Source organism: Topomyia yanbarensis, chromosome 2, assembly GCF_030247195.1.
Source record: "Topomyia yanbarensis strain Yona2022 chromosome 2, ASM3024719v1, whole genome shotgun sequence".
In the NCBI taxonomy this organism is placed as follows: Eukaryota; Metazoa; Arthropoda; class Insecta; order Diptera; family Culicidae; genus Topomyia; species Topomyia yanbarensis.
The window spans coordinates 428146587-428167319 of NC_080671.1; the positions used below are offsets into that span (position 1 = coordinate 428146587).

General features: G+C 36.8%; 1 protein-coding gene across 2 annotated transcripts in view; it reads right to left on the reverse strand.

Annotated features, from left to right (window-relative positions):
• Positions 1-20733, reverse strand: part of LOC131685346 (adenylate cyclase type 6) — a 539597-nt gene that overhangs the window by 194253 nt on the left and 324611 nt on the right. For both annotated transcript variants that reach the window (XM_058969007.1, XM_058969006.1), the window contains exon 5: positions 8788-8933. In XM_058969007.1, coding sequence (XP_058824990.1) covers positions 8788-8933 — 146 coding nt within the window. The remainder of the gene's footprint in view (positions 1-8787; positions 8934-20733) is intronic.

Below are 20733 nucleotides of genomic sequence, written 5' to 3' on the forward strand. Positions count from 1 at the left end.
AATAATTTCAAATACTTCATGAAGTTTTGGGTTTCGATCACTGAATCATGCAATCTAGGATGTAAAAAACACAATAGTTCTTAAATAGGAAATAAAACCAAGTCTGGAAATATTCACTGTTGATTTTCTTTGAATGGTGTCACTGCTAGTATCGCGTTTTTTTTCCAGAAAAAGCGTTGATTTTTAGGTCTCAGTCGCGTTGGAAATTTGAGTAAAGTATAAACTTCATTTCGATTAAAAAAAAATCGATTTTTTGGCTCAGTACAATATACATAACCCCTTTAGGAAAATTCAGTTTTCCCACCACAATGCATTGATTGAGGAATTTAGATATTTTATTAACAGAGCATTAGCAATAATTTGTATGTCTATTTTATGGGCCATTTTTTCGCTTTCCCATTGATTTGGTTTGAGATTTCTAGCACTGATGTTGTCCTATGTTGATTTGAGCGATTCTCTGAGTCCTGCCACTATCCCATGTAGTATGTGTTATCAAAAACATCGCGAAGCATCAAGTTCTAAATGTTCTCAAACGATATAATATCCGAAGAGAGTGATAAGAGTTATAAGAAATGTCTCATCACACTGTTAGGTGGATTAAAAGCGTTTTTCTTTAGATTTTCGTTGATAAAATATAAAAAAATTAAAAAAAAAATTTCCTGCAATTTAATTTTTTAACATAAATTTTTGTTTTGATGAAAAATGACGAAATAAAACATTTTTTTCAGTGCATACTTTTTCGTACAAAAGTATTCCATGGTTGCATCACCTTTTCAGATAGTTTTGCTACATGTAGAAACTTTTACGCCCTTTTAAAAATAGCTCTTGAGTCAAAATAATCATATTGACTGTGGAAAATGTTAAGTCTTCCATGCCGGTGAAACGTGTAAGTGTTTTCGGAATGTAAGATGGTCGGTCACGATTTTAAAGATTTTCGGACGCATATTCGTGAAATTCCTCAATAGTTTCATGAATACGAGGTTCATTATTCATAATGTCAGGAATTTATTCTGCATTACGGCAGATTGATTTTACGAGCGATTGTGGTTTGATCGAGTCCAGATAAACCAGATGGTTACGCTAGCTATTCGTCATAATGCAGAATAAAACTGATTAACAAACATTACATGCGCTACAATATAGGGGCGACAAAGATTCAGATAGTTATTTTCTTACCGCACATCAACATGCTTTACACTCATTAGACTATCAAATTAGGTATCAAAATAACATGCGTGTGGAAGACGAAAATATAGATTCCCTTCTTCTTATCACATCGTCTGACCGCGCATCAACATGCTTCTCATTCGACTAGGGAACGATGAATGAAGCACAAAAATGTATGCGAGCCTTGTACAACTTCCCAATATTCGAATTGGTCTCTTGTCCCGATCAGAAACACATAACAAAAATATTTCAAAACTATATCTCGCATTGCTACTTGTTATAAATTTCTGTTATTTTAACTACTAACGAGACCTAATTTATAACAGAATAGGTTACAAAAATTGTGTTCTGTTATAATCTTGTTATTTCATTCTGATCGGGGTTAGTTCCATATTAACGGCTCTACCTGAATTGGACTGGAAAATTTCCGGTTTTTAGCGTCGCTTCGAAAGATTTTTTTGAAAATCAGTTTTTGAATTGTCTATATAGGCCATACGAATTTCGAAATTTAAGGGACCACTTCAACCGAAAAATTGTACTGATGGTGAAAAATTTCTAGGAACACTGCTGGTTACTTTGATGCGCTTTGACAAGTTACGCTTGAAGAAACATCAAGCGTTTTATTTGAAAAGGTCCGTTTCTAATAATCAATACGCGCATCATGCATTACAAAAACAAAGATTGGTGAGATGTGTTTGAAGTATTCTGGTTGCAGTTGAAAATCGAAATTTTAGACTTGCGCTTTTCGTTTTTTCCCTTATTTACCGAGTGGGCCACTAATACGCATCTTGTGTGCATGTTAGAGAATCAACTTGCACATTATCTACACCAGTTGCGCTTTAGTTGCGCACTCTGAAAATAATCGAAAGGCGCAAGTTCACTATTTCGATTATCAATTGCAACCAGAATATGATAACTAACAGGATGCACAAAGGGCATCATAGTTATTTTTTAGAAGAAGGTGTTTTGGTTCCTTCAGCGATCCCAAATAACTGTGGAAAATTGTTCTTTTATTTTATAGTTGCATACGATATAATATATCCGTACTAGTTATGGCTGATCTGACATGGCATGGCAAATGGCAATGGCACATTCGCATACCAGGGAAATATAGTCTCTTTGAGAGTTACAGAACGACTCTGTTGTCTGTTGTTCAATATTGCTTTGGAAGTTGTGATGAAATAGCGTGGTTTGACACATTCGATCTTCTAGAAACATGTGGCCACATAATGCAACCAAGCCAAAACGATATTTTCATACAAACTTGTATACAAAAAACCTTTCATTTCGAGATGCGAAATAGCGCCCCTGATCATCTTTTTGAGTTTGCCAGCGGCATTGTGAAGCGACATTTTGGGACAGGGTTAGAGACATACGATCGATTGAATCAGCTTGCAGAAGTACGCATAATTCGCAAAGCGGAATTGACGATAGGTTCGACATGTTGACGGCATGCCGCGCTGAACCCGATAAAATTAATTCGAGAGTTATCCTGCAGATACAGAACGGAGATGTGCGCAACGAGGTAGATGTATGGACCAACGATGAGAAGTTTCCGTACTCTGCAAGGCTTTCGACGAACGGCTATGAACCGATGGGGCTGGAAATGACTTCTTGATACAGAAAATGACAATTTTAGGTAAGGCTGCATATTATTTCGAGAAATGCCCGAGTCATATTCGTGTTCAGTTTTGATTCATTTCAATTCATTATGACATGTTTGGTATATAAATATTTGACAAACCGAGTAAAGGATGTATTTATTTATCAAAATTTATTATTCTAGTCTTTTTGCAATTCGATCAGAAAAAAATCTTTTTTTTGTGGCACTTTGAACTCAAAAATCCGATTTTCGATAAAAAAAATCGGTTAACATGTTATTGTAAAAATATTATCTTGTGGACAGCAATCCAATACGGTTGGAAGCTGTAGTTGCAAACAAAAGTTACCACATTGATTATTTATTATAGAAATTCAACTTGATTTTTTTTAAAAAAAATGTGTGTAATCGATAAATCTACTAGAAACTAATGGTGACTGACGATGGATACAAAATTATGGGTGATCAATGTCATAATTCTTATCTGTATCAGAAAGAGCCAAATGTTTCCATACTACCATTAGACTAGCTAATAATTGTATTTCATTAGAAACTGCAAATTGCACATTATTATTTTTCAATACGCAGCTAGTCTCGGGAATCGTCATAATCTCTTTTCAAATAGATAGCTTGATATATGATTAGCTGAGGCGTATGTCAACAGGAGAAATTGTGCCTAGCTAGCCATGAGAAATTAATTCACGCAATCTGACTTCACAGTGTCATAAACGAAATATCGTGATAGTCACATATTTGCATCACTATTCTGATTTGTACTTTACAAATATGGAAAATTATTAATATTATCATAATTGTTGTTATTTTCTTCAATGTAAAATTTAATTTATATGACGTGTTTCACATACCAACTTGATAATATTGTAATGTGCAACTTTCTAATCGTTCAATCTTAAATTTTGACGCCATATACACAAAATTCACATTGTGAACACAAACTTGGCAAATATCATAGTGCTGCCAAAGGCAGTGTAAACAAAAGGCAATGAACATGTTTCTTTCGGATAGGAAAATTCACTCCAAAGACATTTTCGGCAGAAGAACTGGCTTTCGATGTGTCCGTACACTTCTTACGTAGGGATCAAGGTAAGCGGGACGCGAACTATTAGAGTATTCCGAAGATATTCCGACTAAAAGGCTGCAATGCCCAAGAGCGCCATACTGTTCGACCTAATCTAAGTTTGAGAGAATTTAGGACAGGATATCTTCGAAACAAACACATATTTTGATCCTTTTCTTAGTTGGACCTGTTTCTTGTGCTTTATTTCAGGGATCAAGGAATTTTGAAGAGGTGATTCGTTAGCACAACGAAGAAAAATACGTTTTTGTTTCAACATGAAAAAGCCACAGTTGACATTGGAGTGGTCCGTTAATGAAGATTTTTTGGAGGTTTAATCTTAGGGTCGGCCTCATTTCGTGTTAGAGAAATCTGTTTTGGAAAAATCTCCAACCGTATATGCAGCGTTGGGAATCGAACCCAGGTGAGCTGCGTACAAGACCAATCGATTTACCAACTACGCTATGCCCGTTCCCCTTAATGAAGAAAGTACAATGAATGCTTGAAGCGTTAAAAAACTCTCCCACCTCTTACATCAGAAATTTTGAATAGTAGCTCAAATATTAAAATGTAAGTCGTAATCACGACCCAGTCCCAGAGCCACATAAGTTGTGATTAGCTGATTAAGGGGAGCGTCTGGTGTAGTGGGCAAAAAATTGACTTCTTTTTTATCCGCTTAATTGTTGGTATTGAGCCTCTAGAATAGTCTTCTGCAATCTCGGTGGTCACGCTGAGCTTCTTAAGTTTTAAAAAGCCTTGCATTTCTCACGCATATTTAATATAACTGTAACCGAACGTTACAGGAATCAAACTACACTTTTGTAGCTATTTACATTAAAACATCAAAACATTCAAGTTGCTTAAAATATTCTCAAAATATACACAAAACAGATTCAACGTACAGCCAAAATACACTTTACAACACCGGTGGGACTAGCTATTAAAAGGGCCCGATTGGAAAGGGGATCGTCAGTGGCCATACCCAGGTCAATTCCTCGGGAACTGGGCAAGAACTGCCATCTGAAATTCGCTATCGTCCACTTTAATACAGGCGAGCGAGTGCGTAGGACGTGTCTGATGTCTTAATACAATTTTATAAAATATAAAGATGAAGTGAAAGTGAACCAGCCATTCAGGACCTTTTGATACCTACCATAATTTGGTAAGTTGCGAACTCCCGGAGACACACCGCACAAGCATCGGCCTAGGTGACTCGACGGTCACCTACGTCTAACAGTAAAGGACCAGTCTTCAGCCCTCTGGTCGCCAACGAAAACCAGGGACAAAGACTCTAGGGCAAAGGCCCTAATTACCAAGGAGAGCAACCCTTCTCGGTATGGCAAAAGTCGGTCTCACCAACGAAGGAAGCGCCTGTTGGACACCTCGCCCAGAACGCTTTTCTGGGACCGCCATTTTACCCACCACCCCAGCATCGTACCCTACACCCAAGGATCAGTCATCGCCATCTTGCAGAAAGTTCATCGTGTCAACAGCAATTTCGGACCGAAACCGATCACCGAGCGCTCGCCGGTCCATCTAACTGCCAACACAGTCTACAATTCGGTACGTACCAGTGCACAGTGCAATTTTAGGATTGCAAAAAATTGCACAGTGCAAATTTAGGAGGAATTTTGAGATTTTACTAAAACTAAACAACTTAGCCTTATTAAGTCTTTGGAGAATTTTTCGTAGTTTATGAGCCCCCTCTTTTTGTTAAAACAGCAGTAGGGGTGGTTCTAATTTTACCAAGATCAAAAAATTAATTTTTTATCATTATAGCTAGAGCCAAACGACCTTCAACGAAGTTTTAGAACGACAAATTTTGCTGAAGACATGTAAGCCCTATCTGCCATACTTTTTATTTTACAACAAATTTAAAGTCGGAGCTTAGGGTGTTTCTTAGAAATACAGTTTTATTCAAATAACTTTTGCTGTATTCATTTAAAACTGAAGTAGTCTTCAGAAAACTTTAAGACTGTTTCAAGGCGAATAATTTGTTTCATGGCACCATATATGTAACTATTTCCGTTGAAAAGTTATGAGCACTTTTTCGCCAAAAATGGGGTTGTTTGGAATAATAATATCACTCATTTGCGGCAAATAAAAGATAATTCTTTTTGAACTATAAATAAGGTCATGATTAGAATTATAATTGAGCAAAAAATGTCGAATACGATAGTTTTCGAAATTTCATAAAATTGATTTAAAAAAATCTATTTTTGAAATATTAAGTGCTTATATCTTCTGGACAATAAAAACTAGTTTTGATGCATTAGAAGAAAATGTTCGTCTTCAAAAACACTGAAAAACATCTGAAGGATAGGTTGGAAAAAAATGAAAACTGAAAAAGTTATATTAAAAATTTGGTTTTTCATGAATTGACTCTTTGTAATATGTTTAAATTGCTTTCACGGTGAACAATATAAAAAATGTAGTTTCGTTTTCATGATTAAATATTGCACTTTACAATACTTTTCTATTATTTTAAATAGTGGGTAGGGTGGTTCTAATGTTTTTAAGATCAGAAAATTAACTTTTTAATGGTTCGAGATAGAGTTTCGCTGTCTTCCAAAAAATTGAAGAAAATTAAATTTTAAAAAACTTTGTCGAAGACACTGAAACTCTATGTCGTGTACTTTTCATTTTACATGAAATTTACCAAAAATATTTAGGGTGTTTTTTAAAAAATGGTTTTCTTTTATAACTTTTGCAGTTTTGATTTTTCATTAAGATCACTTTAGAAATACTTTCAAATATTTTGAAGGAGAACACTTTGTCTTAATATATTGAACCTCTAGCTTCACTTGTTAGAAAGTTATGTATACTTTTTACTAAAAATAAATAATTTTTTGAGTAAATATTGCAAGATATAAAAAAAATATCGTATTTGACATTTTTTGGTGATCTATGCTACAAAGCACGTTATTTCATATGAAAGCAACGGTATTTAATGTTCAGTGCCCGAAATGAAGATAATTCTACTTGAAAAAGTTATATTTTTTTATATAAACGTTCATATAACTTTAAAACGAAAAAAGTTAAGTAGTTGGTGGTTTAAAGCAAATTATGCGCCCTAAAGTAATCTTCAAGTTGTCCAAAGGTTACTTTAGCGTAAAATAAAAACTTCAATAGTTATAGAAATAAAACCGTTTTTTAAGGAACACCCTAAAGCTTACATTTAAATTTTTCGTGCAATGGTAAATATTAAAGCTAGAGCTTATGATACGTCAGGGTCCTACGCTTTGTTCCAGGTACGGAGTTTAATCGGGTGAGATGGACCAAGAACTTCTCTTATTTCAGATTGCGAATCCGTTCCGGTGCAAATATATGCAAACACAGTAAGTTCACAGAACCGAACAGGTGGGCGAAATAAAACAATTTTATTATAAATATATCTAACACAGAGTAGCTTATAAACCAACCGCCTATGGCGGTGGTCGCGATTTGACTTAAACTATAGCTCAATACATCAACATAAAATCTTACATATAAAATATTCCAATACTGATGGCAACCCGGTTGATCACATTTGATTCTCTATCTCACTTTCCTTTATGGTTGCTCACTGCATGTGATAATCGATCGACGCAGAAAATAGAATACAACTAGAGGGAGCATCCAAAAATGTTGCTGTGCCGCAACAGCTTACATGTCTTCAGCAAATTTGTCTAAAATGTGTTGCTCTACAACTTCATCCAAGACAGTAAAGCTCTATCTCAAACCGTTAAAAAGTCCTATTTTATATATTGCTAAATTTAGAACCACCCTAGCATCGGTTTAAACAAAAAGAAAACATGTTGTATGGCTAAGTCATTTAATTTTAGTAAAAAGTTAAAATTCCTACTAAATAAGCATCCTGGACCACTGTGCAGTGACTAGTGAACCCACCAGTGATACGTAAAACACTACACACCACCATACAATAAACTTACAGACTTTAAGAAAGTTGAGTGTTTTATATACCAAAAGATCCGTGAAATCCCTCCAGTTTGCCCAGTAGCGCGCCGACCCTGCGACTAGGTCCGAGTCACTTGCTGCTGAAGCTTGTCGGGTAAACCTTAAATTACATAACACACGCAGATTTCAATCTAACGGCAACAATTTTCAAAAAAACTGAGCGATAAAAATACAGTGTAAACAATACACTCAAAATTACTTCTACCCAAATTTTTAAGTGAAAATATAATTTCGTGATGCAATTTGGTGTGGGACACCCTTTAATAGCGTTTTTCTCGAAACCGCGTTTTACAAATTGATGAACACGATAACTCAAGAACTAATCAACGTATTGACATGATTTTTTTTTATGAGAATGCACAATATGTGTAGCCTGTCGATGAACCACAGAAAACTGAATAAAAAAATTTTTCCCTATTTTTTGAAGAAAAGTGAGCTAATTGTATAGTAAATTATGAATTTTTTTGATTTTCATGAAGCCGCCATTTTCCGAAACTCGAACTTTATACTATTTTTTTTTTGGTTCATCGACTAACTACAAGTCTAAGCATTACAAATCTTATTGGATTGCCTATGTCCGACAATTTTATCAAGAGTTATCGTGTTCGCCGCGGCGCTCCTCGACGTGGAAATGGTTGGACGTCTACTCTTAGAACGCTCGTATGTGTGGCTCTGCGTGACTGAAAATATTATTTTTTTCGTGCACAATGAATGTATAAATAGCTCTAAATATTACACAAAAGATCCTTTGTTGCCATACCTTCAAAATCCTAAAACAAAATAACGTTCGTTTTGAGCGCTTTATACCAGATGCCCCCCTTAAAGTTTAAAGAAAGCGAAACCTGTTCGGGCTCGTTAGCCAGAAGCCAAACTACGCTGGTCATGAATCTGAGAACAGATTATTACCGTGTACATACAATTAATCATTAAAATTTTACTCTTTCAGCACGGTAAACGTAAACAATTCAAAAATAGATAAAACGCTTACCTGAACATTCTTAAATTTATGCGAACAGATGATTCCATTGAACAAACACTTGACGTGACTCCAGCACCGGGCGGTGTCACACACCCCATTGATGCTCCCAGCGCCATTGTGGTCTCCATTGTTCAGCGGTTCGAGCTCCTCTGGCGCTGAAAAAAGAGAAGAAAGAAAACAAACCACTGAAATTCGTACACACCTCAATTTCAGAACGGGTGATTGAACGTCTTCGCGACAACGACGGCGACGCACGTCAAATTCGATACTCTCCGATGATAAGTATTATGGCTACGAAGGCATCTCGACGAATGAAATTGTTCATTAAAAACATCAAAGTTCACTTTGTCTTCATCATCATCATCATCATCGTCATCGTCCTCGTCAACGTTACCCCATTATCGCCGATTACTTGGATACTGCCTCAAGCACGCACTTCCCCGAATATAGAATCCAGCTCTCCGTTTCGGTATCTCTCGGCACTCTACAAGAAACAATATTGGTTCGCCGCATAAACACACAACCCTGTTTACGTTCGGAAAAAGCGCAACAGCAGATAGCAGTCTGAATTGTGTACCTACAGAAATAACGATCCGGAACAGAGAGCTCCTCCAGCAAGTCCTTATTACACAGCTACTATACCTAAGCCACGTCAAAGCGAAAGGCTCAAATCGAAACACAATATTAAATTTTTCCCCCCGGTTCCAAGAAAGCAGCTTTACCCATGCAAACGTCGGTGATAGGGAAATTCGTATGGGGGGCAGGGGGAATGTAAAATAAGAATCGCTTCGACGGGGTGAGTTTGGTTCTATATACTTGCTACGGATTTTTTCTTCAACGTTGCATGAGCATTGAAAAATGTAACGAAAATCAAAAACGGAGAAAAAACTGATACCAATTTGATGTTAGTTTGAATTCATTGTCGAGCTAGTATCAAGTTGGTGTCAGTTACTGATGAGTGGAACACGAAACTTAAAACCGAAATTTTTCTAAGTTAGGTGCTGTACCTTCATTCACAAATTGGGATGACTCATTTTTTCCTCTTTAGGAAGTAAAGCAGTTTTTTGTATAACGGAGAAGTAGTTTTTCTATTGAACAATTTGGCAAATCTTATTGACAATCACTGCTCATTTATTGTAATGAACATTTTGCAAACGGTTTTGAACAAAAACTGCACTTCGTCTTCGATTTTCTTAGCATCCTCTGTTTTACCCTGACGTAGCCTAGATTTCCTAGACTTAGCTGATATAAAATGGAACAACAACAATAAGTTTAAGTCAAACACAAAGAAATAGCTTACGTGCCAAGATTTTGATACTTCCAAGTCCTACGCCAAACAGAGGGCCATGGTTCGTTAAAAACTAAAAAGAGTGTGATGTCAAACTCATTTCAGGTTAGCTATTTGATTAAAAGTTGGTACCTTGTCACGGCTAGAATCAATGTGCTGAGTTCAAAATTGTTTTTTTGATTAAAAACTAATGAGTTAGCAAGCTAACTGCAGTTTCGTACAAAACACCCGCAGTTTTCTTCGCTTTAGCATACTATTCTGATTTAATCGGCTATTAATTCGTCCAGATGTGTAACAGCACGGAAAAAAATTGTTCCCAAAATCGTGAATAAAGTGCCATGAATTCTGGAACAATCACGTTTTTACGTTACGAAAACAGGACCATGATCAAAAATCATGGCTTTTATAATTATGTTCAATTTTCCTTCGGTAACGCCCGCATAACGCTTTCATTTGTGAAAATATTTATTATTGTTTTGTGAACTTCAGTCACGGTTTCCGCTAAGAACTAGTTCACAACTTCATGAACATTTTTTATAAAACCAAAGGTTGATTCATGATTTTTTTCAATTATAGGAACAATAGTTCACAAAATCAAAATATTCTGGATATTTTTTCGTGAACTATTTAACGAAATTCAGAATTTTATTCACGAATCCATTCAATACTCGTGAACTAATTCATGATCCCTAATATATTAGTCACGATCCATGCTCGTGAAATGGTTCACAAAATCATCAAATATTATTCATGTATTCGTGAACTGGTCCATGATTCCTAATATATTAGTTACGGTCCAATATCCGTGCTCGTAAAATAGTTCACGTCATCATGAAATATTATTCATGTATTCGTGAAGCGGTTCATGATGCCTAGTATAACTTATCATTCGTTTTTGTGAAAAAGTTCATAAAATATTATTTATGCATTCGTGAACTGGTTCATGATTCTCAACATATTAGTTACGATCCAATATCCAAAATCTTGAAATATTATTCATGTATTCGTGAACTGGTTCATGATTCCTAATATATTAGTTATGATTCAATATCCGCACTCGTGAAATAGTTCACGAAATCATGAAATATTATTCATGTATTCGTGAAATGGTTCATGATACCTAGTGTAATAGTCACAACTTATCATTCGTTTTCGTAAAAAAGTTCGCGAAATCATAAAATATTATTCATGTATTCGTGAACTGGTTCATGATTCCTAGTACATGATTTACGATCTATCTAGTATCTATTTGCGTGCTTGTGATATCCCTAATCATTTACAATTGCATGCAACATGGTAATGAAATTTTTAACGAAATTTGGAGTATTATTCGTGGAATCATTTTTGTTCCATGCACTTTTTTATGAAATACCCAGCTGCTCGCGACCAGTAATGGGTACGAGCAGTAGATATAAAAAACTATTAGAATCTCGAACATCATTATTCATTTGATAAGGTTCATTATGATGTCCGGACAGAAAACGAAAACTGCACTGAGAACCCCAAATAATGTGCGTGATATAGAACCAGATATCACGATAACATGAGACTTGCGACTAAGATCCTGAAATCATGAACATAAATCACACAACTCGCGACAATTTTTTTTTTAAATCGTGACATCGATCCTAAAATCATGAACATGAATCACTCTACTCATGACTAAAATATCATTATAACGTGAATGTAAATTACGAATATCACGACTAAGATCTTGAAATCTTGAACTTTAATCCCGCTAACGTCATTAGAATTCACAAGAATCTCAAATAAGCTCTTCAAATCATGAACAACGTTTGACTGTGTATTCCCAAATCATGAACAAGAATCACAACAAAAACATTTCCAGGGAAAAACAACAATAACCCAAACAAACATTCTAATGTAACGCCATGTATATATTCGGGGCGAACTGGTTTTTAGAAAACACAGATAGTTTCATGAATACGAGGTTTATTATACATAATTTCAGGAACTTGGTCACGGTTTTCGTAAATCGATCAGTTCACGAAATCGTGACCTTTTGTTCATGAATTCATGAATGGATTTTTTTCCGCGGGGACAATGCCATCGATTTTGAAGAAAAATAGCAAACATACCCAACTGTCTTCAATTCAACCAGATTGGGTAGCTACATCAAGGAGGGGTGCAAAAGTTCACCGTCAAGACGCTCAATATTTCAGCAGAGAGGACAGAAAACATGGGACAAAGGCCTGTCCGGGCTCTTGAACAGTGAATGATTAATTCGATATCCATCGGAATGAAATTCAAATGGATGTTCTTGGAAGCATAATTCCACAATTTTTTTCTCCGAAAAAAATGTCTTTCCATTGAAATAAATTTAAGAAAGAGTGGTAAAGACACATTTTAGATTTAGATTCAATTTAGCAGACATCACAGTCGATTGTTTGCGTACAAGACCTAATCTCAATGCCAATAGACAAGATGATAATGGTATTTGCTGTACACCGAAATACAGTGCCATGAAAGTGAAGTCCAAAATTGATCAATAATATTTATCTACGAAATAATTGCACTCAAAAGTTGAGGTTATGCCAAATTTCACTCCGAACCGTTAAGTTTCTCTAATTCCTACCAAAAACAATACTCATTGAAGTCGGCGCCACACAACACTGCATTCTCCGTTTCATAATTTAGCAATAAACTTCACGCTAGCTATCAGAAGCACATGCGGCAGAACACTCCAACAAATGACGTGAAATAGAACACTCGCAATATATTCATTCCAGCATTCAAATCCTCACTAATGCATTGCACATAGATAGACGATGAAATAAATCGCAGAATGCGGTACCGAAAATAAATTTAGGAACCATAGCAACGCCGAGACGAGCACCCAACACCGAACACCCCCTAAATGCAAGCAATGTCTGGTTTGGAATCACGTGGGAATCTTTCACCGAAAGTTGATTTGCATATTTATTCATGAGGTCTCTTCTCTTCTGTTCCGACGACGTAATGAACATGCTAATAGCGGAAAGATGGCGGGAGGAGGATGATGATGAATATTCGGAAGATGTTTGCTGTGTCTCTGAGTTCAATTATGGAATTATGAAAAGTGTGCTTCGACTGTTTCCCAATTATCATCGGAGGCGTAGGCGGAGGTTTGGTCGAATGCTTTGTTCGGTTTGGTGAGAAAAGCAGATGCGGTTTTGTCTGAAAGATTCTAGGAGGAGTTTAGGCATGATTTCAAATCTAATTCTGTTGTTCTGCGGTGCTAGCCTGGGACGTGATATGTGAAGATGGTTTGTTTGTTGTGTCATAAATTTTGCAATTGCAATTAATTATACTATTACAATAGGATTTCATGCAAATGTTAATGATTGCATTGTACCAATCAGAACCAGATATGTGTGATACATAAATCTTCTTTCACTAACCTGGAGTGTCTTTAGAAAAGTAATTTGTTTGTACACATGTATTACTAGTTCAGTTTTAATCTACACAATTTTTGCATTGGAGATGGAAGATGATAGCTCTATCGTCATTCAACGTTATTATGTCGTAAACTATATTTTCATCAAAATTCAAAATATATTTATATTACGTTGGTAGTTTTTTTTTATACATACTTCGATTTTTGATACGACTCGTTGCGATATCCTAATGGAACTGTTAATCTGTAATATATTTGCTTAAAAAACAAATGAAAACGAACATTGTTCACGCAACTTGTCGTTGCGCTTGGAGACGTTCATTTGCGGCAGGTACACATTCGTCTGCTCGTCTACTGTACCTCGAGGGTCATTTACATCTTTTTTGTCGTTCACTTCAATGCTAGCATCGTTAAATCTACCTTGGTACTCACGATCAGATGTTCTTCCCTGCGCTTTGCGCGTGCGGATCACCAGCGTAAACTTGCTGTCATCGGTATTAAGGGGGTCATCTTATATAATTGTGCAAAAAGTACATAATGCTTGATAATATTTTTGAAGAAGTAAAATAACTTAGACATGTGCTCTATTCTGCAAAATGTTTATTAAGGTTTCATCTAAAAAAAATTTTTTTCGAGTGTAATGTGTCAAAAATGGTGTCCAAAATGGCGGCTCAAGCAAAAGGTGTGGTGACATTCGTCTACAAGCAGCAAACTAAAACGATCTTGAAGATTCCATTCCGTAGAGGCACCCAAACCTAAAAAAACATCAAAAAATTTGATATAAAAACAAAATGGCAGCCACTTTAAAATAAAGTATCGTTTTTCGCGTGATTTTTTTCCAAATTGGCCGGCTGTGAAAAATCGTTAATGATCAAATATTGCGATTTTGGAGGTTACAGCGCCCGAGAATGTTGTCTTCTTTTAGGCGGGCAAAACCCGAAGTTAATTGGTTCAAAAACGAAAATTCCCGCAGATTCGAAAAATTTTGTTCCGAGAAAGCCGCCATTTTGGACGCCATTTTTGACACCTTACACTAGAAAGTTTTTATTTCATAGATGAAACCTTAATATACATTTACCAGAATAGCGCACATATCTAAGTTATTTTACTGCTTCAAAATTAGGTACTTTTTGCCATAATTATATAAAAGGATCCTCTTAATTCCACCGCCGATGGTGCTGGCTGGTAATGTTGGGGTGCTGGATGATGCGTTTACAGCTGTCATTGGTTTAGGATACAATTAGGTAAGCGTTTGTGATTCAGAGAATAGTACTAAAGACTGTGTTTCGGATTGGTTTTCAGCAGATGAGTGGGCCCTCGGTTGTGATATATTCTCTTGAGGATCTTTTCAATGTTGCGTCGTCTGATTACAATACTTATATTTAGGAATTTGCCTTTCATGCGTGAATCGCATTACTTCTTTAGTTTTAGTTCCATGAGCTTTGAATTGTATGATCAAGTTGGAGGGAATAAATCGTTATACCCAGGGCCGGTGGAGCACGTGGGTAGTATGAGTAGTACTACCAACTCGAAAATTATCGAGAGGGGAATTGCCCACTGGAAAGTTTTGAACAAACCAGATGAGATGAACCACCCATGTATCTCGCACACAAAATCCATGCGTTTGAAATTCTCGATGTACAACAATTTCATTTTTTTACTAAGGTACAAATTTCTTTGCATTAAAATTGAAACTTCTTGAAAATATGGGATAATAATTAGGGTTTGTTTGAAATTTGGAAATTATTTTTTATATTATTACTAAGGGGAATAAATTTTGACAAATCTATATCTTAAAGCAAGGAATTCAATATAAAAGAAAATATTATTGCAATTTTGCTCAGACTAAAGGATGCAGTCGGAAATATTTTTGTAGACTAGATATAGGGTAAGGTGGGGTAAATCCGACCTAGTAAATGGTTTTGGCCGTAAAATGCTCATTTTACATCGAATCAAGTCGTTTTATATACCAAATTAAAGGTGAAACTCCTGGGCAACTTTCTATATATAGCATGTTATTCGGATCTTGAAAATATTTTGAGATACAAGCGTTTTACGAAAATGTTCATATTTGCTGTTTTCAAAAATGGTGGGGTAAACCCGACCCCCTATGTTATTGAATTGTAACATGAAGAAAATGGAGCTCAATGTCAATCTTGGAATGCTAAAATCACGAGCAATAGCACGTAATGATATTTCCATTTGCATCGCAGCAATTGCTTAACGAATACTATAATCATCGCGTTTTTGTATCTTTCGTTTGTAATTATGAACTATTTTTCATAAAAATAATAAAAAATGACAATAAAAATATATTTCAATTTAATAAATAAACATTTTCTTAGCAAAAAAGCGATCGGATTTACCCCACTATTTAGAGGTCGGATTTGCCCCACCGCGTCATTTTTCATTACGATGCAATTAAAAAAAGTTATGAAAAAGGTTGAACCAAATTCATCTACGCACTTTGTAAGACTTTAATCAAAGAATTTAAATCCACTTACATTTTTTATGCAATCACTTTAACATTCAGAAATATCCTGTAGGCAATAATGCACAAAAGTCAAATCAAAAGATTTTAAAAACACACTTTTTGTCGTTTGAGCATCTCAATGTAGATTAAGAAAATGCTTCCATGCCACCATTATGATTATTTTCGATGCTCTTCACGACACCATTGATATTAGTTCGCGTAGTGCTTCTGATTTTCGGTAACAGAGGGGGGTCGGGTTTACCCAACGGTCGGATTTGCCCCACCTTACCCTACTATTTATTTTCTTTGCAATAACTATTATTTGATTAACAATTGAAACAAGGGGAAACACTATCAGGCATTTTATAAGGAAAGCAAATCATGTACACAAGAGGGATTGACTCCAGCACCCGAATAGCACTGATCGTATCAGGAAAAGTGAAGAAAAGGCGGACAACAATGACAGGGAAAAGATTGGAACTCTATCAGGAGCAGAGCTCCAGGAAGCTGTTAGCATATCAACCAAAAGATGCAAGATAACTGAATTTGGATACCTATCGTGTTTAAAAATAGGTATATGAGAGACATATAGAAAAGTCTTCCAGCAGGGGTGGGTGTAGCGTAGTTGGTAAATCGATTGCCTTGTACGCAGCGCACCTGGGTTCAAGTCCCGACCCCGCACATAGGGTTAGAAATTTTTCATAAGAGATTTTTCTAACCCGAAGAGGCGAATGACTTCAAGGTTAAAACCTCTATAATCGAAATAAAAAAAAAAAAAAAAAAAAAAGTCTTCCAGCACATCTCGGACTGAAACGAGTCCGAAGGGATTCGTTTAACGGCCATCTAGCGCTAGGGCACCAGGCGCACGACCAGACAACATGTTTAATGTCGCGATAACCGTCGTTATAAGCGCAGAGATCGCGATTTGCTACCCTAATACATCCGAGATGATCATCCAACGTATAGTGGTTGGACATGACCCGATATATCAGCCAAATGAACTCATGATCCTTATCCATCACCTTGAACCAAAGCTTGTTGATCCTTTTTCTCTCGTTAATTCATCGACGAACCGGTGCCAATAACCGCGTTTTTCAGCTTTCATTAAGTTTTTCATTTGCGTTTCTTACGGCCTTTTCGACGTTATCGCCTACAATTCTGAGCACTTTTTGCCCACCACGGAGTGGGAGACCGTCCACTGTTGCTCGCGCCGGGTACTCGTTTCATCTGACCTTTAATCACTGTTGCGATAATTAAGTCCGTCCAAACCTTATACGCTTCCACCGGAGGAATTGCTTGTTTTGATTGAGTTGTTTCGGATATAGTGAACGCGTTGCTCTTTTAATAAATGGCACACTAATTGAGTTAGAGTAGGAGAGAGAGAGAGGGTAACGGTGGACCAGCAGGAACTATGACAGTTTCACAATGAAATCATAATACATGAACCGAATGGGCTCATTCTGTCATATTTCATGTTTTCTAAGTCTTTTCACACTTTGATATATTTTGGAAGACTTCTGATAACTCTATCTCTTTTAATGGATATTTATTTGCTTTGGAATAGAGTAAAAAAAAATGTTTGGGTGGAATATTCCATTATAGAAGACATCGCATTTCATAGCTCCCACCCATGGGACACACTGGTAAATTTTAGCACCAACTGTATATTATCCAAAAAAAGTTATTTCCCGTGAATTTTATCAGCTCGAAAAAATAAATGCATTAGTGAACAACAGAATGAAAATATGTGCCATTTTTTGGCTACAGAAATATTATCATCAAAATTAAATCACAGTTACCCACTCTCCCCTGCAACGATAAATCAAACGCACTTAGCCGAGATGGAGTTACAATTCGTGTCACATCCACCGTATTCCAGATGATCATATTGAAATTGTCGCCAATACCATGCAGTAAGATATATCGGTTATCGCCGTGACGACAATCCCACGGTATACCGTGGGAGTTTCATTCTTCTAGAATCAACAGAGAAGAAACCTACCATATACTTTGCAATTAAAGTCTCTGTTCGAGACTACACCATCAATCTCTACTTCCCAGGCGGGTACGTAGACAAAATGCTTCTTCTTATATGGCCGAGTGTTGTTTAGTTTGATCATGCGATATAGCGATGATGTTAAATGGCTTATCTTCGGTTCGAAAGTACACCATCCAGGGGCCGATTTTATTAGATGAATATAACTACTTAGCTTAGCTTAGCTTAGGTAGACTGTCAGTAGTTGCACTTCGTGATTGATCGAATGAGTGAAAATGCACAATGAACCAAAAAAAAAATGATGCTTTGGAGAAGCAAATCATTCTCACTGTGTATGTTTCATTGGCCCAACATTTTCATAGAATGGCCGATGACGAGGCCGGTCACATCCAATGCTGTTTTACCGGGGAAGGAAAGGAATGTTACTTTGAAACTCGCTGTTGATAGAGACCAACACTATCTCTTCATCTCCACGAGCATCACGGGAAAGGAATTGTGTTAGGATGTCTTGTTAGACAACATGATCATAGCAATATGTACGAATGTTTCTCGCGATCAATTTCCGAGAACTCGAAACGAGCAACTTGAACTCCAGATAGCCGGCGATCGGCAGTGTTGCTTCTTATTAACGTTTCAATGACCATTTCCAGATTTTTAATTTTCGTTAAGCTTGATCTTCAACGTTATGTTAAATAGCGGGAAAATGTCCTAAATCATACCCAATCGATATTTTTTCTAATATTTTTTACAAAAACAAAGCTAGATAAGGAATAAAAGAAAAAATCTCGAAAACATTGATTGAGAGTGATTTGAGCGGCCTAAAATGAGCAATAAAAAGCAGTACCGAAAGCATTACTTTGTATGACGGATACATTACAAGTTCCGCGCGCGCGTCGCATGTTCCCCTTCTCTGTCAGTAAACGACCCACAGATGTTCACTAATGCAGCTCCTGCCCGAAGCGAAACTAAGTCAGACTCCAACCCCAACCACTGTCCAAATGTACGAACTAACATCGGCTGGGACCAGAACCTGAACCAGACCCGGGTCCAAGCAAAAACGGTTGGCACCGCAGGGAGGCGACGGATAGGAGTTCTGCATCAGAGGTGAATGGTGACATAGTTTGGCCTCATGTTGCACAATAATACAGCTTTGCCGGATGAATATAATTTCTATCGAAAAAGAGACTTATCGGCATTATTTAAGAGCTTTTTGGTGGTATCCAACGTGGAAAACAGATCGAAATGGTGAGTTAAGCGAAAGCAATTATGTGAAAAAAATCCCCCAGGGGCAGGATTCCGACCAGCAACCCTTGGAACTTTGGCACAATGCACAAACCCTTATGTGGGCATTACGTTTGCCATGAGAAATGTTCAAATCGACCTCCCTTCAGCCAGAGACGGTGTCGGTCGTCGGAGATACCTTCCCATTAGTAAACACTATCACGCGGCCTTCAGTATCTTGCGAAAAGAAGGTTTTATAGGATTTTTTTTTGAACTTTGAGGTGGAACATTTGTAGTATCAGTAATCAACAAACACATTTTCGTAGAGCCGTCGGTCATACAGGCATACACTAACAAAGGGTGTATCCAAATAGCCACTAGCGATTATCCGGAAATTTTAATTTTCACTTACACACGCCATGTCTGAACTTTCGGTACTACGGGTAGAAATCACTCCGAATCTGGCCCTGGTTATATCTGCATCCTCACCACAGGGAAACCTTAGGGATTCCCGTGAAAAAGTTTCTCTACTTCTTTAAATTCTGACATATATTTTTCATGGAGCCATACCTATATTTCGAAATTTTCCATTTAGACGGCAATCTCAATTACAGTGCTGCCAATTTCAACCAGCACAACATTATGCCAGACCTAACATGAATCAGTACTGAAATGCGCAAGTGATGATACTGAATATAGGCGACTTCAACTTCATTTTCACCTTCAGACAATATTCCACTTCACGAAGGCTCGATCGCACAGATTAAAAATTTGGGGTCTGCAACCCTGGTGTTGTTGAGTCGGTGCAGCATTTCTTCGTCAAGTTCACTAATGATGGCACGAGTAAATACAATATTTCCTTTGTTATTGAGATAACGCACACTAACTAGATCGAGAGTCTGCTAGTTTTACAATCACTTTGCTCCATTGTAACTCGAAATCGAGCAGAAGTAGATAGTAGACTACTGGTGATGCCTATTGTTGTGCAATAAGGGTAAAGCAATTCGATTCGCTTGGCAGACACAACACATTTAATTAAAGCGGAAATTTTCACAAATCTTTGTAGCCACGGTGTTAGGATTGAGTTCCGCTTTGACAATCTATCTGCCCTCACTTGCGAGATCGAAACTGGTTTTCGCATGTCGATCTCACATGAAAGAATCTATTTACTTTTCATAGGTACCCAGACATTCTGGTATTATAAAAAAATAAATTGGCGGATGGATTGGTCAGAGCAGATGCCACAACAGACTTGGTTAGCTCTGCTGAATCAGTAATCGTTTTTATCGAAATGTGCCAGATTGGTTTGATAAAGCATTCGAGATTCGCTCTTAAACAGCGTCGGATAGTGCAAACATTTTTTTTATTTTTTTATTATAGAGCTTTTAACTTTAAGGTCCTTTGCCTTTCTTTTGAAAAAACTCTAACCTTATGTGCGGGGTTGGGAACTGAACCCAGGTGAGCTGAGAACCGACATGGTAAAGAGGGACAAGTCTGTCTTTGCCGTGAGACATGTTGGTAGACTTGAGTGATTCGTAGTAACCTCGACTCCTGCCAGCAGATGTCAAAAGATTAGTACG